Source organism: Ochotona curzoniae, unplaced genomic scaffold (genome assembly GCF_017591425.1).
Source record: "Ochotona curzoniae isolate NIBS_2020 unplaced genomic scaffold, NIBS_Ocur_1.0 contig_2699, whole genome shotgun sequence".
NCBI lineage: Eukaryota > Metazoa > Chordata > Mammalia > Lagomorpha > Ochotonidae > Ochotona > Ochotona curzoniae.
The window spans coordinates 3,290,972-3,317,832 of record NW_024465561.1 but is presented as its reverse complement, the minus strand read 5'-3'; the positions used below and the strand labels follow the sequence as shown (position 1 = coordinate 3,317,832).

Sequence of the window (26,861 nt, the reverse complement as noted above, 5' to 3'; positions counted from 1 at the left end):
CAGCTTTCCCCCTAAAAGTCAGATTTCCAGCTTCTTTTAAAGTTAAAAAAACAAAAAAAGATCTGGTGACTCGAAGCCTTGGTCTTGGTGTCAGTGAGAGGGAGCCAACACTCAGCCACCCCTTTAAGCCCTCCCAGTTACATGCTCCAAAGCCCCCTGCTCCCACCGCCTCCAGGTGGGTACTCCCAGGACCTGCTGACCATCAAGGGTGTGGGTTTATGATCCCTCCTGGAGGACTCAGCACTGTTTCGTGAGGTCCCTTCAGCCTTGGCCGTGCTGGACTTTATCTGGCCTCTTTACAGCCTTGTTTCTGAGAACTCTGTAAAGCGTTCTGTGTGAGATGCTTGCTGTGACGTAACATTGCTGTGCGTTTGAAGGTGCTAAGTGGTCTTCTCAGCACTTTTTAGATACAGTCCCATTAAATCCTCGTCACAGTCACATTATTGCTAGCTTCAGTTGAAAGACAAGTAGGCGGGACTCACATAAGTGGTCGTGTTACGTAGTCAAAGCTACATAGAGTAAAAGGTGCAGCTGGCCGAGGTTCAGACCTAAGCAGGTACCGGAGCCTGCCTCCGACTGCTGTGCCGTCCTCCCAGCTGCGGACTTGAAAGGCTCTTGTGAGGGTCACCTGGAGTTGGAGGTGACCGTTTGGTATCCCAGTGAGTTTCTGAAATGTTGGTTGAAGTGCACAGCATGAGGGAAACTGGCTTCTCTGATCCTGATAAGCTAGCATGCCTGAGCAAGGCGAGGGGTCCAGGCTTCATCTTGGAGATGTCAGCCCCCCTGTGGGCAGGCGTTGGGTAAAGCAGGACAGGAGCATGACTAGGGATGGTCATGTGTGCCAGCAGATGGGAGGAAGCTCCTTGTGCCCCGTGCCAATCTATTCCCCAGTTCCTGAGCCTGCCTCTGTCCCAGGACTGACAAGAAGCTGAGAAGAAGGAGGCGAATGCTTTCCCAGGAGCTGTGACAACCTGTACCGGCTTGGATCTTGTTTTCTAGAATTGGAAACTTGCCGGTCTCACCGGGTTGGGAGGATACATTCAACCATAGTTCTGCTGAGCACTTGGTCTTGCTAGGCGCTATCGTGAGAACTTCAGGGAGAGACTTCAGAAATTTCGTTGCAAAATGAAATCGAAAGATAAGGTCTTTTTGGTGTAAACATTTCTAAAATCCCTGCTTGGTTTTTTCATGACACACTTTGGAACCGCAGCCGCGAGGTCCAGGCAGTTCCGTTGCACAGCACTTGCCCTTGTTTGCCATGCTGCCTGACTCACCTGAGGTGACCAGGCAAGCTCAACCTCGCCCTGGTAGCACAGCCTCTCAGTGTCTTCCTTCCTGCCCCTCCAGAGCTCCCCGTGATTGGGCCCCCTAAAGCTGCTTAAAGGCCAAGCCTGAAAATGTTGGAGACTCCTTTGGACCCAAAGGAAATCGGGCATCACTTGTGTCCTGCGGTGGCAAATTACAGAGGGCACAGGATGGAGACAGATGTGGCTGGCATAGGTTTGAGTGAGAAATCATGGCAGCAGATGTTTGTAAATGACCCTTCCACTGAGGACTTCTATAGAAATGGAAGGGGCAGGTGAAGAGACTTGTCCAAAATCACGTGGTTGGTGCTGTCAGTCAGGATTTGAGCTCAGTATGTTAGGGCTGCATTTAGGGGTGTGGCTAAGGGGCACCTAGATGAAGGACCAAACAAGGCTTTTGATTTTCACATAGTTGCCGAAAACAGGAAACCATTGAAATGTCTTTTGAGTGGAGAGCAAGGATTGGCCTGTGAACGTGGGCATTGTGGGTTTGGGGTGCTGCCAAGGACAGAGCAGGGGTTTTTGGAGAGTGTGAGGTCCTGGATCGCAGACCGGCACTTCTGTTTTGTAACTCTCAGGCAGTGGCCAGCCTCTGCCTTTGGTAGGGCCCAGCAGGCTACTCGGGAACTACATGATTGTTCCAATCAGGATAATTGCCTGTGCCCTCAGCCTTGCCTGCCCCCTTCTTAGCTGAGAAGGAAGGATGAGGCCATAGGTGCCAGGAGAGGCAGAAAGACCTGCATCAAAGGTTGCTGGCCCCATGAGCTCCGAGTCTGCTATCTTTGTCAGGGTGTCCTGAGCAGGGCCAGCAGCCTGGGCTGAGGGAGTCCACAGGCTTGGTAGGAGATCTGAAGACCCCAGAGGGAGGCAGTGGCCTCTCCCTCAGGTGCCTTCCTTGCTCCAAGTATCAATACTGTCAACAGAAGTTGGAAGACTGGTCTTGCCTCCTAGGCCAATGACAGCAGAGCCCTGGCAGGTACCTAAGCCTTTCTGTCAGAAACCAGGCCGGGGTACCCTGACTTCTGCCCAGCCTCTTAAAGGACCACAGCTCCGTGGGCCTTGCTGCCCTTCCCTGCCCAGAGTGAATCCTTTTCCCCTTCTCTTGGCTCAGAGGTCCCTTGCACCCCTTGTTCTGTGGAACTTGCTGGAGGGCTCGTGGGTCATATCACGCCCAATCCTGGGGATGCAGAAATGATGGGTTGGCTGGACGTGGCATCCTCTGGAGCCCACAGGCAGACTGGGGAGGACAGTGAGCACCAGACTCGAGGTGGCACGGGGGATGCCTGAGTGAGGCATGAAGGTGGAAGTGGTGCAAGGAAGGGTGGGAGAAGAGAGAGCTGGATTGTGGGAATGGTGTATTTATTGGTCTGGGAGTTCATGGTGTCCAGCCTGTCGTGAGAGAGGTTAAGTATGACGTGGGAGCCCTCTGCCACCTCAGAAATGCGGCGGACAGAGGGAGTGACCTCCCTGTGGAACAGGGCCACACACAGGAGCCGGTCCAAGCTCAGTGCAGAAGAGTGCGGGGAGCAGCCCCTGCACTCCATTCCTGAGCCTCTGAAGCTGCTCCTCCAGGCCAGCCGCCCCGTCATTGCTGAGAAGGTGTAATGTTTAAAACGGGATGGGCCCTGCCATAACACATCTGCCAGTGCAGGGAGAGCAGTTGATAAGTAAACAAAGTATTTAAAAGCATTTGCAGTTGTGGTGGGTGTTGTAACAAAGGTGAAATAGGATAATGTGACAGAGTAGCTGGGACATTGACGGGGAAGGGCCACCCTCAGGATGCTTGAAGAGAGTCAGCAACTGAGATCGGAGGAGAAAGAGCAAGGCCTGATGCCTGAGGCTGGAACAAGCTTGGTGTTCCAGGAGCAAATGAGGGTTGCAGTTGATTATGGGAGAGAGGGGCAAGGATTAGCAAGGGGCAGGGCTCACCTGCCTTTTGGGCATATGACAGAGTTTGATTTTTGTGCTCAGCATGAAAAGAAGCCATGGGATTTTATGCAGAGGAGCACTTTGGTCCTGTTTGTGGTTTTGGAAGGATCAGTGTGGGTGCAGTAAGGCCATTAGACTACAGGAAATAGTGGGTGTTGGGGTGAGGGAATGAGCGGCGTCAGTGGGGTGGTGGGCAGGTTTTCTTAGACCCAGCGTCCCTTTCCCGGGAGGCTGATGGGGCCGAGCCACTGTCCTGATCCTGGCCATAGGGTCTGTGATCTGCACTCAGATCCCTAAGCCTGACTTCCTGTTTCTCTCACCTCTGGTTAGGTCTCCCCTGCCAAATCCAGCCCAGCCCGCTGAAGCGCTCCATGTCACTCATCCCCACGAGCCCCCAGGCCCCTGGGGAGTGGCCGAGTCCAGAGGAGCTTGGCGCCCGGGCTGCCTTCAGCACGCCCGACCACGCTCCCCTCTCGCCCCAGAGCAGCGTGGCATCCTCCGGCAGTGAGCAGACGGAGGAGCAGGGCTGCAGCCGCAACACGTTCCAGGAGGACGGCAGCGGCATGAAAGGTACAGCAGGGCAGCCCTGGGACTGACAGCTGAGGGCTGCCAGCCTCCTGCCCTGCTTGGCAGGGGACAGGCCTGAGGGAAGGAACTCAGCACGGCAGAGATCCCACAGCTAGTGGCACACGGGGCCCAGTTCGCAGGGAAGCTGAAGCTCCAGGACTTTGAGGAGGTCAGGGAGGCTGACCTGGTACACATCCAGCCGAGAGCTCGGGGTCTGAGCCCCTGCCCGGGGGAGGCTGCCCAGACGGGACAGCTGAGTAGGCCGAGGAGTAGCCCGTGGACTCTGGGCTTTCCCACCCCACCCCACCCCCGGCCCGGATTCCCTGCAGCTTTAAAGACTGCCCGTAGTTTTGACCTGGACCCAGTGCTGACCTTCACTCTCCCTCCTTTCTCAGATGTACCCTCGTGGCTCAAGAGCCTCCGCTTGCACAAGTACGCGGCCCTTTTCTCACAGATGAGCTACGAGGAGATGATGACACTGACCGAGCAACACCTGGAGTCTCAGGTGAAGCCTGCTGTGGCAGTCCCCTGGCAGCCAGAGCCACCCCTCCCCTGTGGCTTTGATCCCTAGGGGAACACCTCCCAAGTCCCCCAGCCTTCCAGCTCCAACATCCTGTCCCCCTCTGCCCTCAACACAGAATGTCACCAAAGGGGCTCGCCACAAGATAGCCCTGAGCATCCAGAAGCTGCGTGAGCGGCAGAGCGTCCTCAAGTCCCTGGAAAAGGTGAGGGGGCCTGAACCCTGGGCAGCCAGCCTGCAGGGTGGCACAAGGGCCCCTCCTTGGGCAGCCAGTCTCCAGGGTTCACTTGCAGGGTGGCACGAAGGCCCCTCACTGGCTGTCTTGATTTGTGGTCCCTCTCTTTCCTCACTGCCTCGTCTTTCTTCACTTGACTGACTGACTGGGCTTCCCAGTAGAGCTGTGTCCCCGTGTGCACCATGTCTTCAGTTTGGGTTGTTTCTGTCCACACAGTCTCATTCCGCATCTGCCTTGATTTGCATTCTTTTTTTCTCCTTTGTTTGCCTTCGCTGCTTCTTCCCCTTCCATGTTTTGGCCCAGATTTCTGAGCTTCACCTTAAGGCGAGAGGGGAATGTGTGTGTGTGTGCCTGTCAGCGCACAGCCTGCAGTACTCCTGCATGACCTGTCTTCTCTGTGGGCCAGAACCCCACATCCTTCCCATGCCTCGCTGTCTGACCCAGGGCCTAGCTGTGAGGCCTGCCTGAGACCCGGAGCTGTGCCCAGAGCTGTGCCCTTCCCCGCAGGACGTGCTGGAAGGTGGGAATCTGCGAAATGCCCTGCAGGAGCTGCAGCAGATCATCATCACCCCCATCAAAGCCTACAGTGTCCTCCAGGCCACGGTGGCTGCCGCTGCTGCTGCTGCCAGCCCTGCTGCCAAGGATGGCAGCCGGGGGGAGCTGCCTGGTGCTGAGCCTCCCCCAGCCCATCCAGGCGCAGACAAGGGCACCGAGGTCACGGACCCTCCAGCTGCCGAGAGCTACCCCCCTCCACCAGCTCCGGCTCCCACCGATGGCAGTGAGCCAGCCCCGGCTCCCGTCGCCGACGGAGACATCCCCAGCCAGTTTACACGGGTGATGGGCAAAGGTGAGACCAGCTGAGCCTCACGGGAATCCTGAGGACAGGCATTAGGGATCAAGCCCGTGTAGATGGTGGGAGCAGGACTAAGGGGACAGGCTTCTGCCCTCGGGCCTGCTCGGCCTGATGCTAACATGCTGGCCAGTGAGAGGAACCAAGGGGCCCCGGGGCCAAGTTTGGCATGTGATGGCGCTCACCATGGGGTCAGCACAGCACAGCTGGCTTCGTGTTTGGGTCCAGATCTTCGTAGCTATTGGAGCAGCAACAAGTGACTGGACCTGACTGAGGCTTAGTGTCTCCTCAGAGAAGTCAGCTAGATTGTTGTTATGCCTTCATCGCTGTCGCACACAAGGCGCTGTGGCCAGCGCTATGCGTGTGCTCGTAGCCCTGTGCGTCCAGCCTGCAGCCACAGCATGGCGGGCCTGCTGGCTGACTCCTGCCCTCTCCCCTCCAGTGTGCACCCAGCTGCTGGTGTCCCGACCAGATGAAGAGAACATCACCAGTTACCTCCAGCTCATCGAAAAGTGCCTGACTCATGAGGTGAGGCCTCTGCTAGGCTCTCCCGGGGCCAGCGGCACCCCTGCTGGCCTGGCATAGCTCCCCTTCTCAGCCTCTCTCCTCTCCAGAGCCAGGCCTCTGCTCAGCCCTCCGTGCTCAGTCAAACCTATGTAAACACACTGGGATGGAGCGCCTAACTCCTGGCCCTGCCCTGGCTCTTAAAGACATTTAAGGACTGAGCCAGCAGAAAGATCTCTCTGAGACTCTGTCTTTGAAATAAATAAAAGAGATCTTTAAAATATATACATACATACATACCTCTGGGAAGGCCTCGCCAGCCCTTAGCTGTTGCTGCAGGTTCCTGCTCCCTCACAGGACTGCCAGAAAAGCTTGTCTTAGCCATCACTGCCCTGCAGAGAGCCGGCCTGCCCGACGGCTGGGGCAGAGGTGTGCTTCCCCAACACCTCCCCTCCGCTATCTCCAGGCTTTCACAGAGACACAGAAGAAACGGCTGCTGTCCTGGAAACAGCAAGTGCTGAAGCTGCTCCGGACATTCCCACGCAAAGCCACGCTGGAAATGCAGAACTACCGGCAGCAGAAAGGGTGGGCAGCGGCCTCGCTGGGCCTGCATTTGGGAGTAGCCTGGGAATCAGCTGGTGCCCGCCCAGTCACACGTTGGCCTTAGCACATCACCCAGGGAAGACCTGCTCCTCCCAGGAGTGCTGAGCGCTGAGCTGCCAGCCAGCGTGCCTGGGCCCCAAGTAACAGCTGCACCCCAGGGACCCTGAATCGGGAGGAGACAGTATGAGAAGGCAGGGACTCCTTTCTCAGAGCCAGATGAGGTTCCGTTCTAGCTGATGGGGTTAGAGGGAAGGGAAGGCCGACATGAAGGCCTGGGCAGCTAGCCTACCCTCTTTAACTCCTTTGTCTTCTGCTCTCTCACAGCTGGGCCTTTGGCTCCAACTCACTCCCCATAGCTGGTTCTGTGGGGATGGGAGTGGCTCGGCGGACCCAGCGCCAGTTTCCAATGCCTCCCCGGGCCTTGCCACCTGGCCGGATGGGCCTCCTGAGCCCCTCGGGCATCGCGGGCGTCTCCCCTCGACATGCCCTTACCAGCCCCAGCCTTGGGGGCCAAGGCCGACAGGTGAGCTGACTGGGAGCAGAGGCCCTGAGGCCGCTGGAGTTGAGGCAGTTCCTGGGATACGTGCCTTACCTCTGCTTGACTCCATCTGGGGAAGGGGGCTTCTGGGCCTCCTCCCCTGCTCATCCCCTCTTTCCTCTCCCTGTGCAGAACTTGTGGTTTGCCAACCCTGGAGGTAGCAACAGCATGCCCAGCCAGAGCCGCAGCTCCGTGCAACGCACCCACTCGCTCCCGGTCCACTCATCACCCCAGGCCATTCTCATGTTCCCTCCAGGTGAGGCACCCCAGCCCAGGCTCAGCTGGCCCTTCTCGACGGAGGACATGTCCCCTTGCTTCCTGCCAGGCTGCGCCTCTCTCCCCCTCTTCTTTCCTTCTCTAGGGAGAGGTGGAGGATGTGTGTCTCATCTCTCACCCCTGTTTCCTGCTTCACTTCTTTCTCCCTGTCGTTGTTACTGTGTTGGCCTCTGTCTGCTTCTCTGTGTGTATCAGTTTGGAAGGCTTTGGCAGGGGCACCAAGGTCCGTCAGCACACCCTGTGAGGCCAGGCGCCTGGGCTTAGAGAAACTTCTAAAAAACCAACAGGTGTTTTCCTTCTGCTCACAAACTGACCTGGGCGCTGGGAACAGACAAGCGCTGAGTGGGCACAGGGTAATGCATGGTTGGCTCCTCCACCAGTTGGGCCTGTGGGGCAGAAACAGGGTGTTCTGGACTGGGCTGTTTCTATTAAGATCTCAGATTGCAGAAGACCCTAAGCTGTTGGTGTCACAAACCACCGTACTTTGGGGGTTGCATTTATGAGATGCTGTGACTGCCAGTGTGTGGCATGCAGTAGATGTCTAAATGCTTGTACCCTGGGAGCATAGAAGGAGGCAGGTTGCGTGTGTGATGCTGTGAGAGCCCAGGGTTCTGACAGGGTGAGGGGAGTGCACAGCAGTTGACACCCAGGTTGGAGGCTCCAGTTCCCTCCCAGTGCTAATGAAGATCTGAGGCTGGGTTTCACCAGTATGAGCTGGGGGTCAAGCCCTCCCAGGCACCTTGGTGTTGTGCCATGGCTGCTGTCCTGCCTTGTCCTGCCTGCCCAGTTGCCATCCGGCCCCAAGTAAGGAACGGGGAGGGTTTCACCTCAGCCTCTGTGCCAAGTATAGAGCAGGTCATCAGGGAGTGTGGAGGGTCTGGGGCACGTGCTAGATGGCAACACAGTGCATTGTCCACGGGCACAACTGTCATGGCACAGGTGTGGCCCCGAGTACTGCCTGTGTCAGCAGGTCGGGCTCTGTGCATGCCGCACCTCTGCCCTTCTTCTGCCCAGGTAACATCTGCCATCCCAGCATGTGGATCTTGCAGGCTCTTATTTCTGTCTTGCCTTGCTGCCCACCCACCAGGCACTGTCTGGCTCTCCTCTGCACCGCAGTTGGTCCTCACCACCCTCGTTTGTCTTGCTTTCTCCCCACAGACTGCCCAGTCCCTGGGCCCGACCTGGAGATCAATCCCACCCTGGAGTCCCTGTGTCTGAGCATGACAGAGCACGCTTTGGGGGGTGAGCATTTCCTCTTTCCCTGACCCAGCTCCGCCCACCCAGTGTCTCCTCTCCACAGAGAAGCCTCACTGGGGAGCCCACTGGGGGGGACAGGCTATGAGAGGGCCTTTTCTCAGGCTTGTGCCAGCTCCTGATCTCCACCCCCCTCCCCTTTCTTGTCACAGATGGGACAGACAAAACCTCCACCATCTGACAGGACCCACAGCCCAGCGCACCCATAGGCTCCCTGGGCGGCGGGCGGGGGCCGACCCCCAACAGGCTTCTCCGCGACAGCGAGGGGGGCTGGCTCAGCTATACATTCTAATATTTTTCTACTCTCTCACCCTTTTAACTTTTGTTTAACATTGGCACTCGCCTTGCTCATGCCCAAGCCCATCGAAGGGTCTCTGCCGAGGCTGGGGGAGGTGGGAGGGAGCAGCCAGACTGCCAGCCCCTGCCTGGCCTCCCTCGTGCCCACCCGGCCCCGGCCATGGCCCCCTGCCCTTCCCCACGGGAGCAGACTCCCTCCAAGACAAACTGACCACTACCTTGTGGAGTTGCTCAGACCGCTGACCCCGGGCAGCATGAGCAGCGGAGCTGACCTGCTCTCCAGGCGGTCCACTTCCCTCCCACTCCCCAAGGACAGGAGCCACCTTCCTCTCCGCCTCCCCCTCCCCCTTTGCCCTGTTTATCAGAGGTTCTCTACAATTAATTTCTTAGGCCTATTTAAGATGCATATTTATATAGTTCTTAACGGTTTTTCTCTCTGATCATTCCCTCTCATTTTTAGACTCCCCAGGCCTCTCCCAGAGCCACGATGGTGGCAGGGGTAGCCTGAACTTGCAGAGGAGAGGGCAGAGCCCCCTCCTCTAGACCCCATGCCCTTCCCTGGCCCCCCGGCCCTGGCTCCCCAGATGTGAAGGTTGAAGGTGGGCAGCCAGTGAGGTCAGGAAGTCTGTTGCCTTAACATCCCCTTCCCCAGGAATACACACACCCTTCTCCCCTCCCAGGTCTGGCTGGTAAAAGACTTGGGGGTAAGGAATGAGGGAAAGGGGATTGTTTGGTTTTGGGTTTTTGGGTTTTTCTCCTGCCCTCCCCTTTTTTTTCCACACCCACCCTAATTATGTCATGACCTCACTTCCGTGGAACACTATGTCATAACCCAGAGATTCGCCCCGCCCCAGTCTCAGACCCTCCAGGCCCTGTTCCTGATGAGGGGTTGTCAGGGGGAAGGGGCTTGGGGGCTCAGACTGGGGAAGCCAGGGTTCCCCTTTTCTCCCCGCTAACTCACCTACCCCCTCACTGGGACATTCATTCTCAAGCTTTTCACACCGAAAAGAAAAAAAAAATGTTATTTTTAGATACATTTTATGAATAACTTTTGTTATGAATATGGCTGGTAACCATTGTGTATGTTATTAAAGATACAAAATGTTGGGAAAAAACAAAAAACCAAAAAAAAAAAAAATTTGAAGACCACCACCCCCTGCACTATCACCCCATCCCCCAGACCTCTTTGGCCCTGTCCTGGTCTGTGGTCCTCCCTGCGCCCTGCACCCAGGCGCGGAGAGGAAACCAGGGGGTGGGGTGGCCCTGGGGACCTGCCTCTGGGTCCCCCTCTCCTCTCCCAGTGCCGGGCTGGGTGGGGCGTCAGGTTTATTTATGTACCTCTTGCACACTCATCAACCTATGCAAGCCCCCCACCCCGGCCCCTCCATGTTCTGTGCCTTGCTCCTTCCCCTCCAGCTCCCGGGCCTCCTCCAGCACCCCCGGCCCAGGCCGCGGGGAGGTGGGGTGGATGGCAGCAGGGTGACCCTGTGTACAGGCTCTGCCCCCCCACCAGCCGGGAGGAACACCCGCCCCCACACCCAGGGAGGCGCGAGCTGCCCCTCCCCAGCTGCCAGCAGAGTGGCAGGACGCAGGCGGCCCCACTCTGACGGGCGGGACCCTGAGCCTCCCCAGCCCCAGCCCATCCCCTCCATGAGTTCACCCTCCCACCCACTTCTGTCCCCAGTCCCACTGGCAGAATCAGCTTCGAGTAACTGTACAGTTTTTCTCGCTGTTGGAGAAGACTTATTTGTTGGAGTTTCACTTGTTTAATGGTCTGGGCTTATTTTGGAAAAAAAAATCAAAACAAAACAAAAAAAGGCATTGTGACCTTTGTTACGCTGCATGTCCCTGGGAACCCTTGGCAGCCGCGGCCGCTCGCCGTGCTCGATACCTCGACCTGGGGTGCTCAGAGCTGGGGGCGGGGTGCGGAGGGCACGGAGCGAGACCTTGGGCTGTCGGGATGGCTGAGTACGTGGCTTTATTCACAGTAAAGGTTTGGGGGGACAACATGAGGGGCTCCCCAAGTAGACCACTAGAAAAGTGCCTTCCTGCTCCCTCCCACGGGGTCCGCGCCAGCCTTGGGGGCTCAGTCACTGTCGCTGTCGGCCTCACTGGAGTCTGAAGCGGCTGCCTCGCTGCCGTCCTCCTGGGCCGAGTGCTCACTGCCACTGCGGAAGGGACTGGCGCTGCGACTGCGCTGCCCGCCCGCTTCACTGCCGCTGTCTGAGTCATTGTCACTGCCACCACGGGCTCGGCCTCTGTCCTCCTCGTCTGAGTCTGCATCGTCCTCAGAGTCAGCATCGCTGCCGAAGATCTCCTCCTTGTCGCGGGCGGCTCGCGCCTCGTCTTCGCTGCTCTCGTCCTCGCCGCTCCCGCTCTTGTCGCTGGCCTCTTCCCGGTCGCCCTCCTCTCGGTCGCTCTCGCTGCCTGACCGCTCGTCCTCGCTGCCCTCCTTCTCACTGCTGCTGCCTTTCTCCGGCTCCTCATCTGTCACGGAGCCGAGCCCTGTGAGGCACAGCCCATCGCCCCCCACCGCCCCACCCGGAGAACCGCCCAGCCTCCCTTACCTGAGCCCCCGGCCTCTTTCTCTTCCGTTTCCATCTCTTCCTCCTCTTCTTCCTCGGGTTCGTGGTTTTCCAGCTGGGCCTTGCGTGCTTCCTGGAAGCAGCAGCATTGGGATGGGGCAATGAAGGCGCTAGGCCAGGCCCTGTCCCTCTCCTTGCCCACCAGGGCCCCGGGCAGCAGAGCCTCTTACCTGGGCTTCTAGTTCCTTCTCGTTCATGTCGCGGTGCTTGACCACAAGCAGGGCATTGGTGCCTGACTGCACCCCGGCCTTGGCCCGACGCTTACTGAGGCGGACCCTAGGGTGGTGAGGTGGGGAGGAATGAAAAATGCCATCAAAACGAGACGTGGTTCCCTCTCGACATGTGGGCCCCAGCGAACCAGGACCAATAGGGACTGTGGGGAGACTACCTCAAGGGCTTGGGGGCAGGGAGGATGGCAGCGCTCAAAGCACCAGGTTGCCCTGTGCCACGTGCTTCTTCCAAAAGGTGGTGGGAAACAATTAAAAGATTAATTTGGTACAAAAAAATTGAAATCTGTACTTTTTTTAGAATATTCATTTTCCATGAACTATCTCAATATCCTGCATATGCATAGATTTCAAGATTTTTTTTGGCACCAAAATAAACACTCTAATCCCATATTCCATGGATTTTTCAAGTACCCTTTGTGTGCAGGCGTGCGCATGTGCAAATGTCAAGCAGTTTCTGGCCTTGAAGAACTGTAACTTGCTCACAGCGGCCCATCCCCATGGGTGGGGCGTGGTGCTCCCCAAGCAGCCAGGGAGCTCTGGGTGGCCTAGATCCCCTGGCCTCCACGTTTCTCACGTCCCGTGGGATTCTATCATCTCTGCTTCCCAGACAAGAGTCTGGCCCTCCCAAATCAGGCACCCCAGGGTGCCTGCGGCCAGCAGGGCAGTGCTGCGGAGTCCTGCTGGAAACATTCACGCTGGTTTCCTCTATGTCTCCCTACGTGGATGGGGCTGGGTTTGCTTTTACATGAAGTCTCCTGCCAGCGAACCTGGCCGTCCACCCTCACAAAAGCTCTGACCATTCCGAATGGCCTGCCTACAGATGGCCCCGGCTCCTCTGACGGTCAGCCATGAGCAGTACCTGGTCTCCAGCTCGTTGTAGTAAACACCGTCACCCTCACGGAATATGAAGAAATAGTTCTCCTCGTAGCCTTTGCTCGCTTTGTTCTTCACGTTCCAGTTATATTCCCGAGCGATCTTGTAGTCGTACCTGAGCGGGCAGGGCAACGAGGCATCCTGCTGAGCCCCAGCCCTGGCCCCTCCCAGGAGCCCCCAGCCTGGCTCCGCCCACATACACATCATCTGGCGCATAGTCCATCTCCTCCTCCTGGTCCCGTTTGCGTTTCTTCAGCGTCTCCTCCACTGGCAGGAAATAGGCCACGAACTGGTTCCCTTCCTCGTCCATCATACCCCTGGGTCGGGAGAAGTACTGGGTCAGCGACGGCAGAGAAAAGGGCCGTGGGGGAGTGCAGCTGGGCGGCCAGCAGGCCCGCTCACCTGATCATAGCCTGAGACATCATCTCCAAGGCAGCAGCACCACTGGTGTCCTTGGGGGCCGGGTCAGAATCAAAGATGACCTGGGCACAAGGGTTGATCCACATCTGCGGAAGAGTTGCAGAGGTAACAGGTCAGACCAGAATAGGCCACCATGATGGGTCACCATCGCTGTGTGCCACCCTCCCCCTGACCTTGAAGTCTGGGAAGACAGGCATGACCTCCACGGGCGTCACCCGGGGCTTGCTGTAGTGCTGGGAGATCTAGTGGGAAGAGATCAACGTGAAAGGGATGAACTCGGGCTGCACACGGTCCACCTCCCTCCACTCCGGTCCCTTCGTTACTGATTTCTGGGCATCCTCAAACGTCTTCTCGATGGCGGTGATCTGGCTGTCCCTGTCCTTGTATATCTCCTCCTCGGTGAACTGCTGCTTCACAGAGACACCAATCCTGGGAGGGGGGAGCAAGACCTGCTAGGAGCCCCGGGCCCTCCACAGCCCGCACCTTCCCTGGCTTGCCGGGGTGAGCCAAGGGGACGTACTTGACCTCTGGCTTCTCATTGGAGATGCCGTAACGATTGAACTCGGTGGAGATGTACTCGGTCTTGCGCATCCATGGCACCACCTTGGCATGCTGCTGGGACCTGAGTGAGAAAGGCCACCTCAAGAACCCACCGCCCTCCTGCCCTTGGGGCCACCTCAGCCTGTCTCCTGGATCCCCACCCTGCAACCTTTACCTCTTGGAGCTGGTCGGGGCCTGGATCTCCTCTTCCAGAAGCTTCTCATCAGCTGGATCGAGGAGAACTAGAGGGGAGTGAGGAGACAGAGGAGACTAAGTGAGACCCAGGCCTGGCCCGGCCGAGCTAGGGCAGCCCCGTCCCGTGTCCCCACGCACCATTGGGGTCGATGCGGTAGGTGTCGGGGTTGATGAGGTCGATGGTGACCCCCAGGTCTGGCTCGGTCAGCAGGTCATGTTTGTGCTGTTTCTCCAAGGATGTCGCTTTGTATTGGACAAACCTGGACAGGAGGAGCACGCCCAGGGCGGGTTCGGGTTTGCTTCCCGGGGGGGCCACCGCTGCCACGAGGGACACGAGGGAGCCGGACCCCCGATGGGCAGTCGGTGCCCTCAGCGGGGAGTCCCCCTCTGGGGTGGTCTCACCTGTTCTGGTCGAAGGGGTAGGTGATGAACTTGGGGTCGAAGGGAATGTCGGGGAGGCTGTTGCAGTACTTGACTCGGCAGACCACTCCGGACCTGGGGACCCAGCAGCTCAGAACTGCCCCCCTGCCCCCCAGGCGCCCCCCACCCTGGCCCTGGGCGCAGCAGAGAGGGGCTCACCGCTCAGGCAGCGTCCGGTGGGAGTTGGGCCTGAAGGGGGAAAGAGGAAACGTGCTAGCACGGCGGGCTGACAGGTGCCAGGCCTTGTAAGGACCCGCAGCCCCGTTCGTCCCGGGGGGCGTCCCTGACGTCACGGCCCGACCCCGGAGGGGCTGTGACGTCGCAGCCGCCTCCCCCTCCCCGAAGCACAGCGCGGAGCCTACCGGTGGCCGTCCTCCCGCTGGGCCTGGGTCTGAATGGTGGGCGCCATAGCGCCGAGGCGACGGCGGCCGGGGGGACGCGAAGGGGCGTGCGGGCGGGCCGAGCCGGGCTGTCGAGCCTGAGGAAGACGCGGAGCTCCCGGACCCTCCAACCGCCGCCGGGGACGCTGAGGCTCCGACAGGCGCCTCAGGCCGCGAGGCCTTTAGGGAAACAGAGTCCGCGTCCAAGCCGCGCGCGGATTGGCCAACGCGGGGGAAGAGGGCGGAACGGTGGGCAGAGCCCTCCTGTGATTGGTCGCAGGACATTTCCATCTGGGGGTGGAGCTTGCGAAGAGCAAGTCCCTCCCTCTTCTCCTATTGGCTTACTCTCGGGAGGCGGAACCCAACTAGCTCATGAAGTCCTTAGAGAGACACGCGTGTGACGCACTTCCGGGGCTCTGAGCGTGCAAGATGGCTGCCTCCCAGCAGCAGGCTGCGGGAGCCTCCTCGGCCGCGGGGGTGTCCGGGCCCGGTTCGGCCGGCGGCCCGGGGCCTCAGCAGCCGCCGCAGCCGCCGGCACAGCTGGTGGGATCATCGCAGAGCGGGCTGCTGCAGCAGCAGCAGCAGGACTTCGATCCTGTGCAGCGCTACAAGATGCTGATCCCGCAGCTGAAGGAGAGTCTGCAGGTGCGGGGCCGGCGGGTGTTGGGGGGCGGCGCGGTCCGAGGGGCTGCTGTCCGGACACGGGAGGTAGTCGCGGTGGGGGCGGTGGGACGAGCCGAGTGGGCTGACCTGGATCTTCAGGGATGAGAGTGGATCAGCCAGAGCTGTGTTTTCTTTTGCTGAATTGTAGACCTTGATGAAGGTTGCAGCCCAGAACTTGATCCAGAACACGAATATTGACAACGGACAGTGAGTGCAGCCCCCTCCCCAGCCCTTCCCCGCGCCCCGGAATAGCCCTTCTCCAGTCCGGGACCGTCTTCCCCCATCCACTGGGACACACCCCCCTACCGTGTCCAAGAGATTGGGGCTCCCTGTGCACTGGCCCGACTCCTGTTGGGCCAGGCAGGGCTGTGCCCGGAGCGGGAAGCGCATTCCTCAGTCAGCCTCTTCTCTCGAGCTGTAGGAAGAGCAGTGATGGGCCCATCCAGCGCTTTGACAAGTGCCTGGAGGAGTTCTACGCACTGTGTGACCAGCTGGAGCTGTGCCTGGTGAGCACCTGCCACAGTGGCTCTGCGGGTGTTGGGCAGGGCGACAGGGTCTTCAGGAACCCCTTACCACTCGCTAGGCACTCAGCATTGTCCAGAGCCCTGTCCTCTGGAAGCTCCAGGCTCAGTGACCCAAGCATCCAGCTTGTTCCCCCCAAAGCAGGAGAGGCTGGGGGTGTGTGGTCCTGAGGAGGGTCTCTGATGTGAGATGGACAGTCAGCCTCCACCTGCAGCTCTAGTTCCTGAGTTGCAGGTCCCAATCAGCCCGGCCCAGGTGTGTGAGGCACCCACCAGACACCCAGGCGCAAAGCCCAGGTCTCCTTGACAGCCTCTGACACCGTTACTCTGTTGAGGAAATCAGTTGAGGGCTGTCGGGGAAGTTCAGGTGGCAGATGAGAGGTGGGCTGAAAGGAGGACCCCCAGGAGGGATTCAGGAAAGCTGGAGATGGACTACCTGCTCCCCCAGCCCCGGGGTCGAGGGCAGGTCGGGGGGCTGCATGCCATGGGACTAATGCACTACTGGGGAGGAGTTTGCAGGATGAGCCATGTGCCCCGTTGGCATATTCTCTACACTACCCCACCCCTGAGCCAGGGCATTCAGGAGGAGGGGAAGTCTGGGGGCCCAGAAATGATGCGTGTGTGAGGGCATGAGTGGTGCACCGGGCCGGGTGGGGTGGGGCTGGAAGGACCCCCCACCGAGCAAGGCTGATGCGGCGTCCTGGCCTGCCTTTCCTCAGCGCCTGGCACACGAATGCCTGTCCCAGAGCTGTGACAGCGCCAAGCACTCTCCCACGCTGGTGCCCACAGCCACCAAGCCTGACGCGGTGCAGCCCGACAGCCTGCCCTACCCGCAGTACTTGGCCGTCATCAAAGCCCAGATCGCCTGTGCCAAGGACATTCACACGGCACTGCTGGACTGTGCCAACAAGGTCACGGGCAAGACGCCGGCACCACCGGCCGGCCCGGGGGGCACCCTGTGAGGGGGCGGGGCAGGGCAGGGGGTGGGGTGGGGTGGCGCGCAAGCGCGGCAGCAAGGAAATGAAGAATGGCTTGAGCCAAAGCACTTGGCTGCTGTGATTGTTCTCGCCTGAGCCACGAGCTCAAGACCAGCAGGGGGCAGCAGAGGCCAGCAGGGCGGGCCCTTCTGCCCAGTGTGGGCAGTGGACTTTGGACTTTGGCGGTGGACTCCTGGGCCCACCCAGGAGCTCTAGGCTGTGGGCTGTCTTCCCACCTTGCCAGGTTGCGCTGCCAGGCTGGGCACCTCTGTGCTGCCCCTCTTGGCAAGTTGTCTCCATTTCCATCCTGTAAGTCCTGGGTCTTCTCTATTTTTAGGTATCTTTTTCTTTCTTTCTTTTTTTTTTTTTTAATCATTCTGCTTTTCTTGTGTCTCCTGTCCCTCACCTCTCTGTCCCTCTGGTCATGTTCAGCCTCTTGCTCCTTCCTGAGACTGACTGTGGGGGCAACCAGAACCCCTGGGTCTAAGGAGGTGGGGCTTACTGTCCTTCCAGGATCCCCCAGCCCTGCCTGTGTCAGTCCACCCTGGGAAAGGAGAAGTGGCAGGATTCTGGGCCCTGACCTCAGCAAGCCTGATGGGGGAGCAGCTTGAGCGCCCCCCTCCCGGCGCACACACATACACACCCATCCCCAGGCCCTGCGTCAGCGGAACGTGGGGTGAAGGGAATTGTGCAATCGGCAGGGAGGCAGGGCCTAGCTGAATGCCTGGGTCCCCATATTTTTAGCCCAAAGGAGAAGTGAAAAGGCCCCAAATGTGGTGAATCATCAAGTCCCGGGGAAGAAGCCAGCTCCGGGAAGCAAGCCACGGGGAGGGGGCTTTGGGAAGGGCCGGTGGACCCTCCCCCCAGGATCCCCGCTCCCCACTTCCCAGATCTCTGCTCTGGGGAGCTCAGCTGTGGCCTTCAGGCCTGGGCAAGCACAGGGAGGAGCCGTCAGCAGTGCGCAAGGCTCCAGTGACTCAGCCTGGCTAGAGAACGGCCCCGCCCAGCACCCCTGCACCCTGATGCCTGTGGCTCCAGAGCCCAAGGTCTCACACGGGAAAGTGGCCAGGGGAGGGAGGGGGTGTGTGTGTGTGTGTGTGTATCCCAGCAAATTGCTTCCCAGTGACTGCTGAAGTGCCAGGATGGAAGGATGGGTTGGCCAGCAGGGGAGAAAACTTTATACCCAAATGAGAGGGCCCTGGCCCTGCCCCCCTGTTGAACTGGGTCGGCCCCTGCGATGACCCACAGTCATCTCCCTCCCTGATGTCAGTTGATGATGGACTTTAGTCCTAGCTACAAAATGCTTCCACAATGCCATCCAGCCTGGGGTTTGCCAGGATGGCAGGATCGCACACAGCCCAGCCCCTGCCAGCTGGGCACCCACATCATCTTAGCCACACCTACTCCCATGATAAGCACACAGAGAAAGCCCTGTTTGTGCAGCTTGATGCAGGTGCCTTGGGTACTGTGAGAAGGAGCCGGCGCCACACGTTCACACACCACACCCGTGCAGGGGAGCCCACCACACCCCTGCAGGGGAGCCCAGTAGCAAGCTGTGGGCACGCATGCAAAGGACAGAGGTATAGTTGGTCCTCCAGGGGAGTAGCAGTGCTGCAGCACACACTGTCTGGAGGCCAGCAGTGCTGCACGGTGACTTCACGGTGCATCCCTTGAGGTATCCCAGGGTGGAGTGTCTGCTTTCACATTGCAGCCCTGTATCCCTGTCCAGTTTCCCGCTTCTGTGTACACAGGGGGGCAGCTGATGGCCCAAGTGTGTTGGAGACCCAGCTGAGGCCAGGGTTCCCAGCCTCTGCCTGCTCTACGCTTGGAGAGTATACCAGCAGGTGGACTGTCTGTCTGTCTGCCTTTGAAAGGATCATGGGCCAGGACTGACACGGGTTATAAGCTACTGCTTGGAGATGCCTGTATCTACCACCAACCCCAGTTCGAGTCCCAGCCGCTCTGCTCCTACTCCAACTGCTTGCCGATGCACCCTGGAAGCAGCAGATGGCTAGCTCAGGCACTCAAGTCCCTGCTGCCCACATGGACAACCCCGATGGAGTCTAGCTCCTAATCTCATCCTGATCCAGGCCCAGCTAAGGCCACATACAGAGCAATCAACAGAAACATGCCCTCTGCCCAGCACTCCGGGACAAGTCAGTTTGAACACAAAGATAGCCTAATGGCTAAAGTTCTCATCTTTCATGCACTGGAATCCCATGTGGGCACTGGTTTGTATCCTGCCTGCTCCACCTCCCTTCCAGCTCCCTGCTTGTGGCATAGGAAAGCAGTCGAGGACGGCCCAAAACCCTGGGACCCTGCACCCGTGTGGGAGACCTGGAAGAAGCTCCTGGCTTCAGATCGGCCCAGCTCTGGCAGCCATTGTGAGTAGATGTCTTCTCTCTAAATCTGCCTTTCCGGTAAAAATCTTCAAAAGGGGCCTGGCAGCATGGCCTAGCAGCTAAAGTCCTCACCTTGAACGCACCGGAATCCCATACGGGCGCCGGTTCTAATCCTGGCAGCTCCCTGCTTGTGACCTGGGAAAGTAATCAGGGATGGCCCAATGCTTTGGGACCCTGCACCGCGTGGGAGACCTGGAAGAGGTTCCTGGTTCCCAGCTTCGGATCAGCGTAGCACCGGCTGTTGCACTCACTTGGGGAGTGAATCATCAGATGGATGATCTTCCACTCTGTCTCTCCTCCTCTCTGTATATCTGACTTTGTAATAAAAATAAAATAAATCTTAAAAAAAAAAAAACTTCAAAAGAACATAAAACCACAACCCAAGAGATGCCCAGTTGGTCACCAGGGTGCTGAACGCACATGAATCACCATGCACGGTGGCAGATGCGTACCAGGAGGCAGACCATTCAACAGACGCTTGCTGAGCATCTGGCGCCAGCCAAGTCCCAGGTCCTGGAGCCCACGACCATGCCGTGGGAGCCTGAACGAGAGGACGCATAGCACAGCACAGCACGGCCGGCAGGAGGAGGGTTCAAGGCAAAGGCAGTGGAGTGTGACCAGAACCGAAGATCTGTAACCGCAGGAGACATGATGGGATGGAGAAAGCTTCTGGGCAGCCAGGGGTGGGCGGGGCCCGAGGGCTGAGCACCAGCTGGGTGCCCCCATGCCACCATGGAGCACCTGGGTCCTGTGTAGGCCTCCGGCTCCTGATCCCCCACCCCACCCCGAGAGGAAGTGTGATGGTGCCAGTAATTAGATCTAGCACAGACAGGGTCGTCTGTCTCTTCTGATTTAAAACAAAAGTGTTAGAACTTTGGTTGAGCAGTAGTAATTTCATAAACACTGCCTATAATAACTTGGTGTTACGTGCATTAATTGCCATAAATAAACAACAAGGTTGTTTCGTTTTTGGTTTTGTTTTTGTTTGAATCTCATTGAAGTGGTGATACAGCAGGTTTGAGGGAGACGGAGGGAGCCCTGTGGCTGTCCAGGGTCGGAAGGCAGGTGTGTAAGGGACAGTGAGGAGGCTGTGGCTGCATGAGGGAGCAGGGATAGGGCTTGGGTGAGGCCAGGGGACACAAGGACAGCCTCAGCTCTGCCAGCTGACTAGCCCAGCCCATCACCAACCACCTGGCCGAGTCCGTAAACAAGGCTGTAACCACCACTTAGGCCGCTATCTCTCACCCATCGCACTTTGCCCATCACAGCTGACTCAGCCCTGCTCTCCGCCAAACACGATCCAGAGTGGACTCGGCACGGATGAGGCTGGCGCGAACGCGTACACACACAAGCACTGGCTTCCCCGGTGCAAGCGCCTGTTCTGTCTGCTCCCACCAGAGGCGGGACTCAAAACAGCCCCGAGGGGGAGGGGGCAGGGGGGACACGGAAGGTCCCTCCCCTGTCACGCGCCTTCGTCCACGTCAGTAACCAAAGTTCATGGGTTTCACCACCTTGTGACTGGGCCGTAGAGGAACCGCATCCAGAGCGAGGCACAATCGTGGCTTCCCCTGCAACCTGACCATGTCCACACACCTGCCGGCTGGCACGCAGCCACCCGCGGGCTGCCACGCTCCGCAGGTGTGCACAGCCCCGCAGGGTCAGTCCCAGCGGTGACACACACGTTGTCAACTGCTGATCACAGCTACACCCAGCTGTGCAGATGTGCGCCTGGCGTTGAGGCCCCTTGTCCCCGCAGGTAGCACCGGCAGACAGGCTCGCACAGGAAACCCTGCACACCTGCTCCCCGACGGGACACCTCACACCCCCACCGGGTGTGCACACAGGGCTTCACTCATCGGGGTGGCCCCTGTCGCACTCAGCCGGCCCCACCCGCCCTCGCCGACAACCCCGCCAGGAGCGCGCACGGCCCAGGCACACGTGCCGCGCGCACACGGCAATCTGGCTCGCCCGCGCGTACACACACACACACACACACACACACACACACACACACACACACACACACACACACACACACACACACACACACACACACACACACACACACACACACACACACACACACACACACACACACACACACCGACTCTCACACCCCCGCGTTTCCCGTCTCTGCTTGTTTTTCTGGAAACTCTGCTCTCCGTTCCCCTCCCCTTGGGCCGGAAGTGCTCGCTGTATTTTTAGCTTCTCTGGTTTCCGCCCCTTTCTCCCCGCCCCGCTACGCGACCAGCCGCGACCCCCGCCCCCCACCTCCCCACCCCGTCCTCGCGCGCCCCGCGGGGACCCAGGCATTCCCCCTTCCCCACCGTCATTCCAGAGGGGATTCCCGGCCGCCGCTGGAGCCGCGGATTTTCCCCGCTGGCTACGTGGGGAACGGGGAGGAGTCCTGGGCGAACTTCCTCCCGGTCTGGGACGCTGAGGCTGGGGACGACTTGGAGGTGGGGGGGAAGAAGGGGGCGACCTTGATCCCTGGCTCTGAGGGAGGAGGGTAGCGGGCCCAGGACGCAGGGGCCTGGCTGCTTGGAGTCTGTGAGTTGTGAGTTTGGAGCAGAAAAGTCACAGCCTTGTCTCGTGCAAAGCCCAGGTCCCGGATTCGTAGGGAGTGGTGGAATCCCCAAGTCCCAGGCTTTCAGGCAGATGACTCAGCAGTTGGGAGAGGGGAGGGGGCCAGGCTGACTCAAGGATGCGATATGTTCCCAGTCTCCAAGGAAATTGAAACTGGAATCCCTCCTCCGAGATCGGGGCCAGAGCCCAGCCCTGCTTGGAGGACCCCCCCCCCCAGGAGATACCCTCCCCCCACGCACGCGCACTCGGGCGTTTTGCTTTAGTCCTACAAACAGCCCGAAGATCTAGTGCCAGCTCTGAGGCAAGTCCCAGGTCCCCCTCGTCCCCCCTCCTCCCCACGTTGTCCTCTGTTTACAGGAGACACGAGCCCTGGTTACCAGAGAGGAACCCGAGCGTCCGGGCTGAGCCTCCTCGTCACGGCTTCCAGGAAGCCCCCCCTTTCCCCGCCCCGCGCGAGTGAGTCACGGGTGAGCGGGGAGGCTGCAACCGTGCCAAAGCCGCCCGCGGCCCGCCTAGCTCACGGGACCGGCCTCGGAAGGCCCCTCAGCCCCGGAGAGCGCCGCACCAGGGATTCCCCGGCGCCCGAGCCTGTCAGGGTCTCCCCCACCTCGACACAAGCCCGCAGCCGCCGCCGCGCGCGGGAACTTCTGCGCTTTCGTGACCCCTCTGGCCACCATCTTCGCACGAGGCAGCCAGCTCACCAAGATCCCCTTTTAAAAAGTTTAAAAAAAAAATTTTTTTTTTTTGGTTCCCCTTTCCCAGTTCTGAAGAGTCTTCAGGCCGGGCAAACGCTTCGATTATGAAAGCCTTGCCAATATGGCGACGCGCTTGGCTAATTTAGACTTGTAGCAGCCCATCGGCAGGCAATAGGGCTGACCCACTTCTTGCTCTTGAAAATAGCCTTCACTCGAGGCGGTCCTTCACCATAATAACAGACTTGGCGCCTTTTCCCCTCCTGGGTGTTCCAAGGCGGGGGATGGAAGCGTGGAGTTAGGAAGGGGGATGTCCTCCTGCTGGGCTGCTGCAGCTCTCCTGGCTGGGGCTGGGACAGTCACAGCTTCAGGTGTCCCTGCGGTGTTCCTGGGCACCGGGAGTTCAAGTATGGAAAGCACTAGAAGCAAGCCCAGCCCAGAGGAATCTGCCACTATCTTACCCGTGGCAGGTGAGGGGCCTCAGGCATCTGAGACCTCACCCGAGGGTAGAGGCAGGTGTCCGACGACAGAGCGTTCCCTCCCAGGAGCGCTGCCTGCCTCCCTCTCTCCGTGCACTTGGCCAGGTGTCTCTGGAGGTGTTTAAGTCTCATGGTTCTTTGTGAGGGGCACAAGGGAGTTTTTCTTTGATTCTTATCGCTTCTGTCTCTGGGGCCACCGCCTCCTCCCTGTGTCTTGTCGCCTGTGCGCCTCCACCTGTTGCATGCGGGACACCTGTGTCTCTTCCCTCCCCGTGTCAGCCTGGCTCTCCCTCCGGGCTCTTCCTCTTTCCCTCTGCCTATCTACCTGAGTCTTTTTCTCTCCAGCCCTCTCTGTATACACCTCTCCCTCCCCGTCTTTCCCTCCCTCTACTCTGCCCGCGTCTCTCCCTTCCTCTTTCTCTCCCTCTGCCCTTGTCAGCCTTGCCTCCACCCAGCCCCAGAGCCCTTCCCTTCCCTCCCCGACCACCACCACCTGCCGCACCCTCGTCCAGGCCGCGGTCGGCCCCGGGCCCAGCCCTCGGCCGCCTTGGCCGGGGGGCCGGCCGGGCAGCGCCGGGGGCGCGCGTCCGGGAAGCGCCCCTCCTGGTCCCGCCCCCGGCCGGGCTCCGCCCCGTCATGACCACTGAGCTGTCCTATAAGTAGGTGTCCCGTAGCCCGGAGCCGCAGCCCGGTTCAGCGCTCAGACTTTGTGCTGATCCCTCGGGGCCAAGCGCGCCGCCATGGACCTCGCTGCCATCTACGAGGTGAGTCCCCCGCCGGACTCCCCAGCTCCGGAAATATCTGCCCGGGGCGCCAGCTTCTCTGGCTAGCTGGGAACTCTTACTGTGCCACAACTCCGCTACCTGGGGAGCCTAGCCGCCTTTTCCGGGGACTTTAATATGGGGAGGGTGAAAATGGAGCCCTCGCCTCCCGCGGCTCTCTCCAGCACCTGGATGTCGGGGAGGGTCCGAGAAGGTGGAAGCTGGGGGGGACTTTGCTCGGACTCGAGCTGGCTGGAGGCGGAAGCGGTTCTACACCTGGCTTCCCCCACGTCCTGGCCTGGGGAAGCTGACTGGGTGCCTCTCACGCCCCGACTCTCCTCCGGCAACTCAAACCCCGAAGATCCGACTCCCCGGCTCAATTTTGCCCCGCTCTCTCCCATTGTGAAACTAGAGAACTCGGTGCGCGCCTCGTCTCCCGGGGAGACCCGGAGGCCGCTCAAAGTTGAGGGGAACAGTGGTGTGCTTTGGCTTCAGGCTCCCTGTTGGGGTGACTCGACGCAGAACCCTCAATCTCTCAATCGTTGGGTTCCGGAAACCCCGGGTTGGCCCGTGGGCGGGTGGGGCTCCGGCACGGAGCCCACAAACCGGACTGGCAAGCTCTCCGAGTGCGGCTGGGGCGCGCGTCACCCTGCATTTTCGGGTGTCCTAACCAGTCGCTGTTCCCACAGAGCCTCCTGTCACTGAACATTGACCCTCCATCCGACCACGGAGGGACAGAGCCTTCGGGACTCTGGGGCCTGAACCCGGCGGACCCCAACCCGGCTGGGGTCTCCTCTCGCCTGCCCGGCCGCTCCACCAGCTTGGTGGAGGGCCGCACTTGCGGCTGGGTGCCCCCGCCGCCTGGCTTTGCACCCCTGGCTCCGCGCCCGGCTGCTGAACTGTCGCCCTCACCCACCTCGCCTACCGCGACCCCCACCACCTCCTCCCGCTACAAGACGGAGCTGTGTCGGACCTTCTCGGAAAGCGGCCGCTGCCGCTACGGGGCCAAGTGCCAGTTCGCCCACGGCCTGAGCGAGCTGCGCCAGGCCAACCGCCACCCCAAGTACAAGACTGAACTGTGCCATAAGTTCTACTTCCAGGGCCGCTGTCCCTACGGCTCCCGCTGCCATTTCATCCACAACCCCAACGAGGACCAGGCGGCCCCCGGCCACCCCCACGTGCTGCGCCAGAGCGTCAGCTTCTCCGGAATGCCTTCGGGACGCAGGACCTCGCCGCCACCCCCGGGCCTGGCCGGCGGCCCTTCTGCGTCTGCCTGGTCGTTCTCCCCTTCCAGCTCACCGCCTCCACCCGGGGACCTCCCTCTTTCCCCCTCTGCCTTCTCGGCTGCCCCTGGGACCCCCGTGACTCGAAGGGACCCCACTGCTACCTGCTGCCCCTCCTGCCGCAGGGCCAATCCCAGCAGCATCTGGGGGCCCTTGGGCGGTCTGGCCCGGAGCCCCTCGGCTCACTCTCTGGGGTCCGACCCCGATGAGTACGCCAGCAGCGGCAGCAGTCTCGGTGGGTCGGACTCCCCTGTCTTTGAGACTGGGGTGCTGGGACCACCCCAGCCACCTGCAGCCCCCAGGAGGCTCCCCATCTTCAATCGCATCTCTGTGTCTGAGTGACAGGTGCCCGATGAAATCAAACGTGTCTTTCCCTCCCCACATTCCAAAATGCATTAATTTCACAAACAACAACCCCCCTTTCCCCTCCGGACCCCACGCTGGGGCAGGTCCCTGGTGTGCCAGCTCAGTGTTTATGGTGTTGGGGGACAGTGTTTCCTGGGGTTCCTTACAGATGTAGCATACAGGGAGGCAGTGAGTCCCTAGCTCCCCGCCATTCTCCCTCACCCCCATTGGAATCCTTGTTCTGGAATCTTGATGTGCTGTGAACAGTCGACCCCCCTCCCGGGTTTTCCTGGCCCCGCCGGGTGGAGTGTCCCCGAGGGAGACTCTTTGGTGCTTAAATTTCCCTCCAGGAGCAAGTAGCCAAAACCGTTGCCAAGCCCCTCCCCTTGGCCAATGGGCCCTTTATTTATGACGACTTTATTTATTCTAATAAGATTTTATAATATTTATATCTATTGAGTCGTCTACTTCCCAATTATTTTTCTTCCCCGTTTTTTTTTTTTTTGTAATGTTGGAAACGATGGTATAATTATTGTTCTAAGTGTCCTATAATAATATATGAAGTAATATATATATTGGTACCTTAAAAGTCTATATTTTTGTGTTTTTTGGAATTTTTAAATAAAAGGAATCTGCGTGTAAAAGAACCCTTTCTCGTGCTGGCGGGATGGGGGCAGCTGAGCCGCCCGGCGGCGCTTACCTGGCAGGAAGTGACGTCACCGGGCCCGGCCGTTCACCTGAGAGGGCGGGGCCAGGTGAGGTCACCTGTCCCCGCCGCCATCCCTGTCGAAACCGGGCGAGCCGGTTCCCGGGGCGGGGACGGGATGTTTTCATCCCCGAGGGGCCGAGGCCGGGCGGCCAGGGGAGAGGACGGAATGTGCCGGGCGCGAGCGGGCCGCGCGGGGGGTCTGCGGGCTCGGCAGCCTCGCGCCTCCGAGGAGACTTCTGGAGACGCTCAAGTCAAATCCAAGAAGCTTCTAGAAGCCAGGGCGGGCGGGGCGAAGCCTGGGGCCGGCCCGGTCCTGGAAGTTGGGCCTGGCGGGATCTTGGGGCATTTCCGGGCCCGGGAAGCTGGCTCGAGGAGGGCCCGGCGGGGCTGGGGCCGCGGCTGGGGCTCGCTGTCCGAGGCCGGGCGGGGTTCCCGACCGGCTGCGGCCTCGGACCATACAAGGGAAGAGGCGCGGGGCGCCGGCCGCTGGCCCGGAAGCCGCCGTGCCCCGAGTCGGCGCCCCGCCCCCGCCGGCCGCCCCGCGCTCCCCCTCCCCGGCGCTTCCCGCTGGCTCGCTCTGACCTTTGGACTTGACTTTCAGGAAGCCGCCTCCTCCATCCCTGCCGGGCGGGGAAGCGCTCCCGGTTCGGAGCCCTCACGGCCGGGGAGGCCGGGGCGCTCGCTGTCCGCAGGCCTGACAGGCCCTTGGACACCCCACCTCCGGCTGCGTCCTCCCCCCGTGTCCTGCGACATCCGCCCACCGCTTGAGCCTAAATAGACACACTCTCTTTAGGCTGTGGCCACTTGCAAAAAAAGATCGGAAAGTTCTAGAATATGGAGGAAAACAGTCCTAGGCACGGTTGGTCCAGGACCCGCACACATGGCTAGCGAGTGTCAAAATTCAGATTGGCAGCACCAAAGAG

At 59.9% G+C, this 26,861-nt stretch overlaps 4 protein-coding genes across 4 annotated transcripts in view; 3 read left to right on the top strand and 1 right to left on the bottom strand.

The window, feature by feature from the left end:
- SAMD4B (sterile alpha motif domain containing 4B) overlaps nt 1-10,406 on the top strand; it is a 37,731-nt gene extending 27,325 nt beyond the window's left edge. Inside the window, exons 4-13 of the mRNA XM_040976334.1 lie at nt 3,564-3,803; nt 4,196-4,305; nt 4,439-4,525; nt 5,063-5,402; nt 5,848-5,933; nt 6,376-6,494; nt 6,837-7,035; nt 7,183-7,306; nt 8,485-8,568; nt 8,733-10,406. Of these exons, the coding sequence (XP_040832268.1) occupies nt 3,564-3,803; nt 4,196-4,305; nt 4,439-4,525; nt 5,063-5,402; nt 5,848-5,933; nt 6,376-6,494; nt 6,837-7,035; nt 7,183-7,306; nt 8,485-8,568; nt 8,733-8,761 (1,418 nt within the window). The 3' untranslated portion in view covers nt 8,762-10,406. The remainder of the gene's footprint in view (nt 1-3,563; nt 3,804-4,195; nt 4,306-4,438; nt 4,526-5,062; nt 5,403-5,847; nt 5,934-6,375; nt 6,495-6,836; nt 7,036-7,182; nt 7,307-8,484; nt 8,569-8,732) is intronic.
- A 447-nt stretch (nt 10,407-10,853) lies between these two features.
- Nucleotides 10,854-14,681, bottom strand: PAF1 (PAF1 homolog, Paf1/RNA polymerase II complex component). Its single transcript, XM_040976335.1, has 14 exons — nt 14,503-14,681; nt 14,300-14,329; nt 14,123-14,215; nt 13,859-13,980; nt 13,701-13,767; nt 13,506-13,607; nt 13,309-13,414; nt 13,159-13,227; nt 12,968-13,071; nt 12,766-12,882; nt 12,552-12,680; nt 11,633-11,738; nt 11,445-11,535; nt 10,854-11,364 (listed from the first exon to the last, which is right to left on the bottom strand). Exons 1-14 carry the CDS (start codon nt 14,547-14,549, stop codon nt 10,964-10,966), a joined length of 1,584 nt encoding a protein of 527 aa, XP_040832269.1. The 5' UTR covers nt 14,550-14,681; the 3' UTR covers nt 10,854-10,963.
- Nucleotides 14,682-14,919: 238 nt separating this feature from the next.
- On the top strand, nt 14,920-16,683 carry MED29 (mediator complex subunit 29). Its single transcript, XM_040976333.1, has 4 exons — nt 14,920-15,165; nt 15,332-15,390; nt 15,605-15,689; nt 16,424-16,683. The coding sequence occupies exons 1-4, from the start codon at nt 14,950-14,952 to the stop codon at nt 16,664-16,666; spliced, it is 603 nt and encodes a 200-aa protein (XP_040832267.1). The 5' UTR covers nt 14,920-14,949; the 3' UTR covers nt 16,667-16,683.
- Nucleotides 16,684-23,495: 6,812 nt separating this feature from the next.
- ZFP36 (ZFP36 ring finger protein) lies at nt 23,496-25,873 on the top strand. The gene is made up of 2 exons (XM_040976332.1): nt 23,496-23,604; nt 24,291-25,873. The coding sequence occupies exons 1-2, from the start codon at nt 23,581-23,583 to the stop codon at nt 25,224-25,226; spliced, it is 960 nt and encodes a 319-aa protein (XP_040832266.1). The 5' UTR covers nt 23,496-23,580; the 3' UTR covers nt 25,227-25,873.
- Nucleotides 25,874-26,861: the final 988 nt, after the last annotated feature.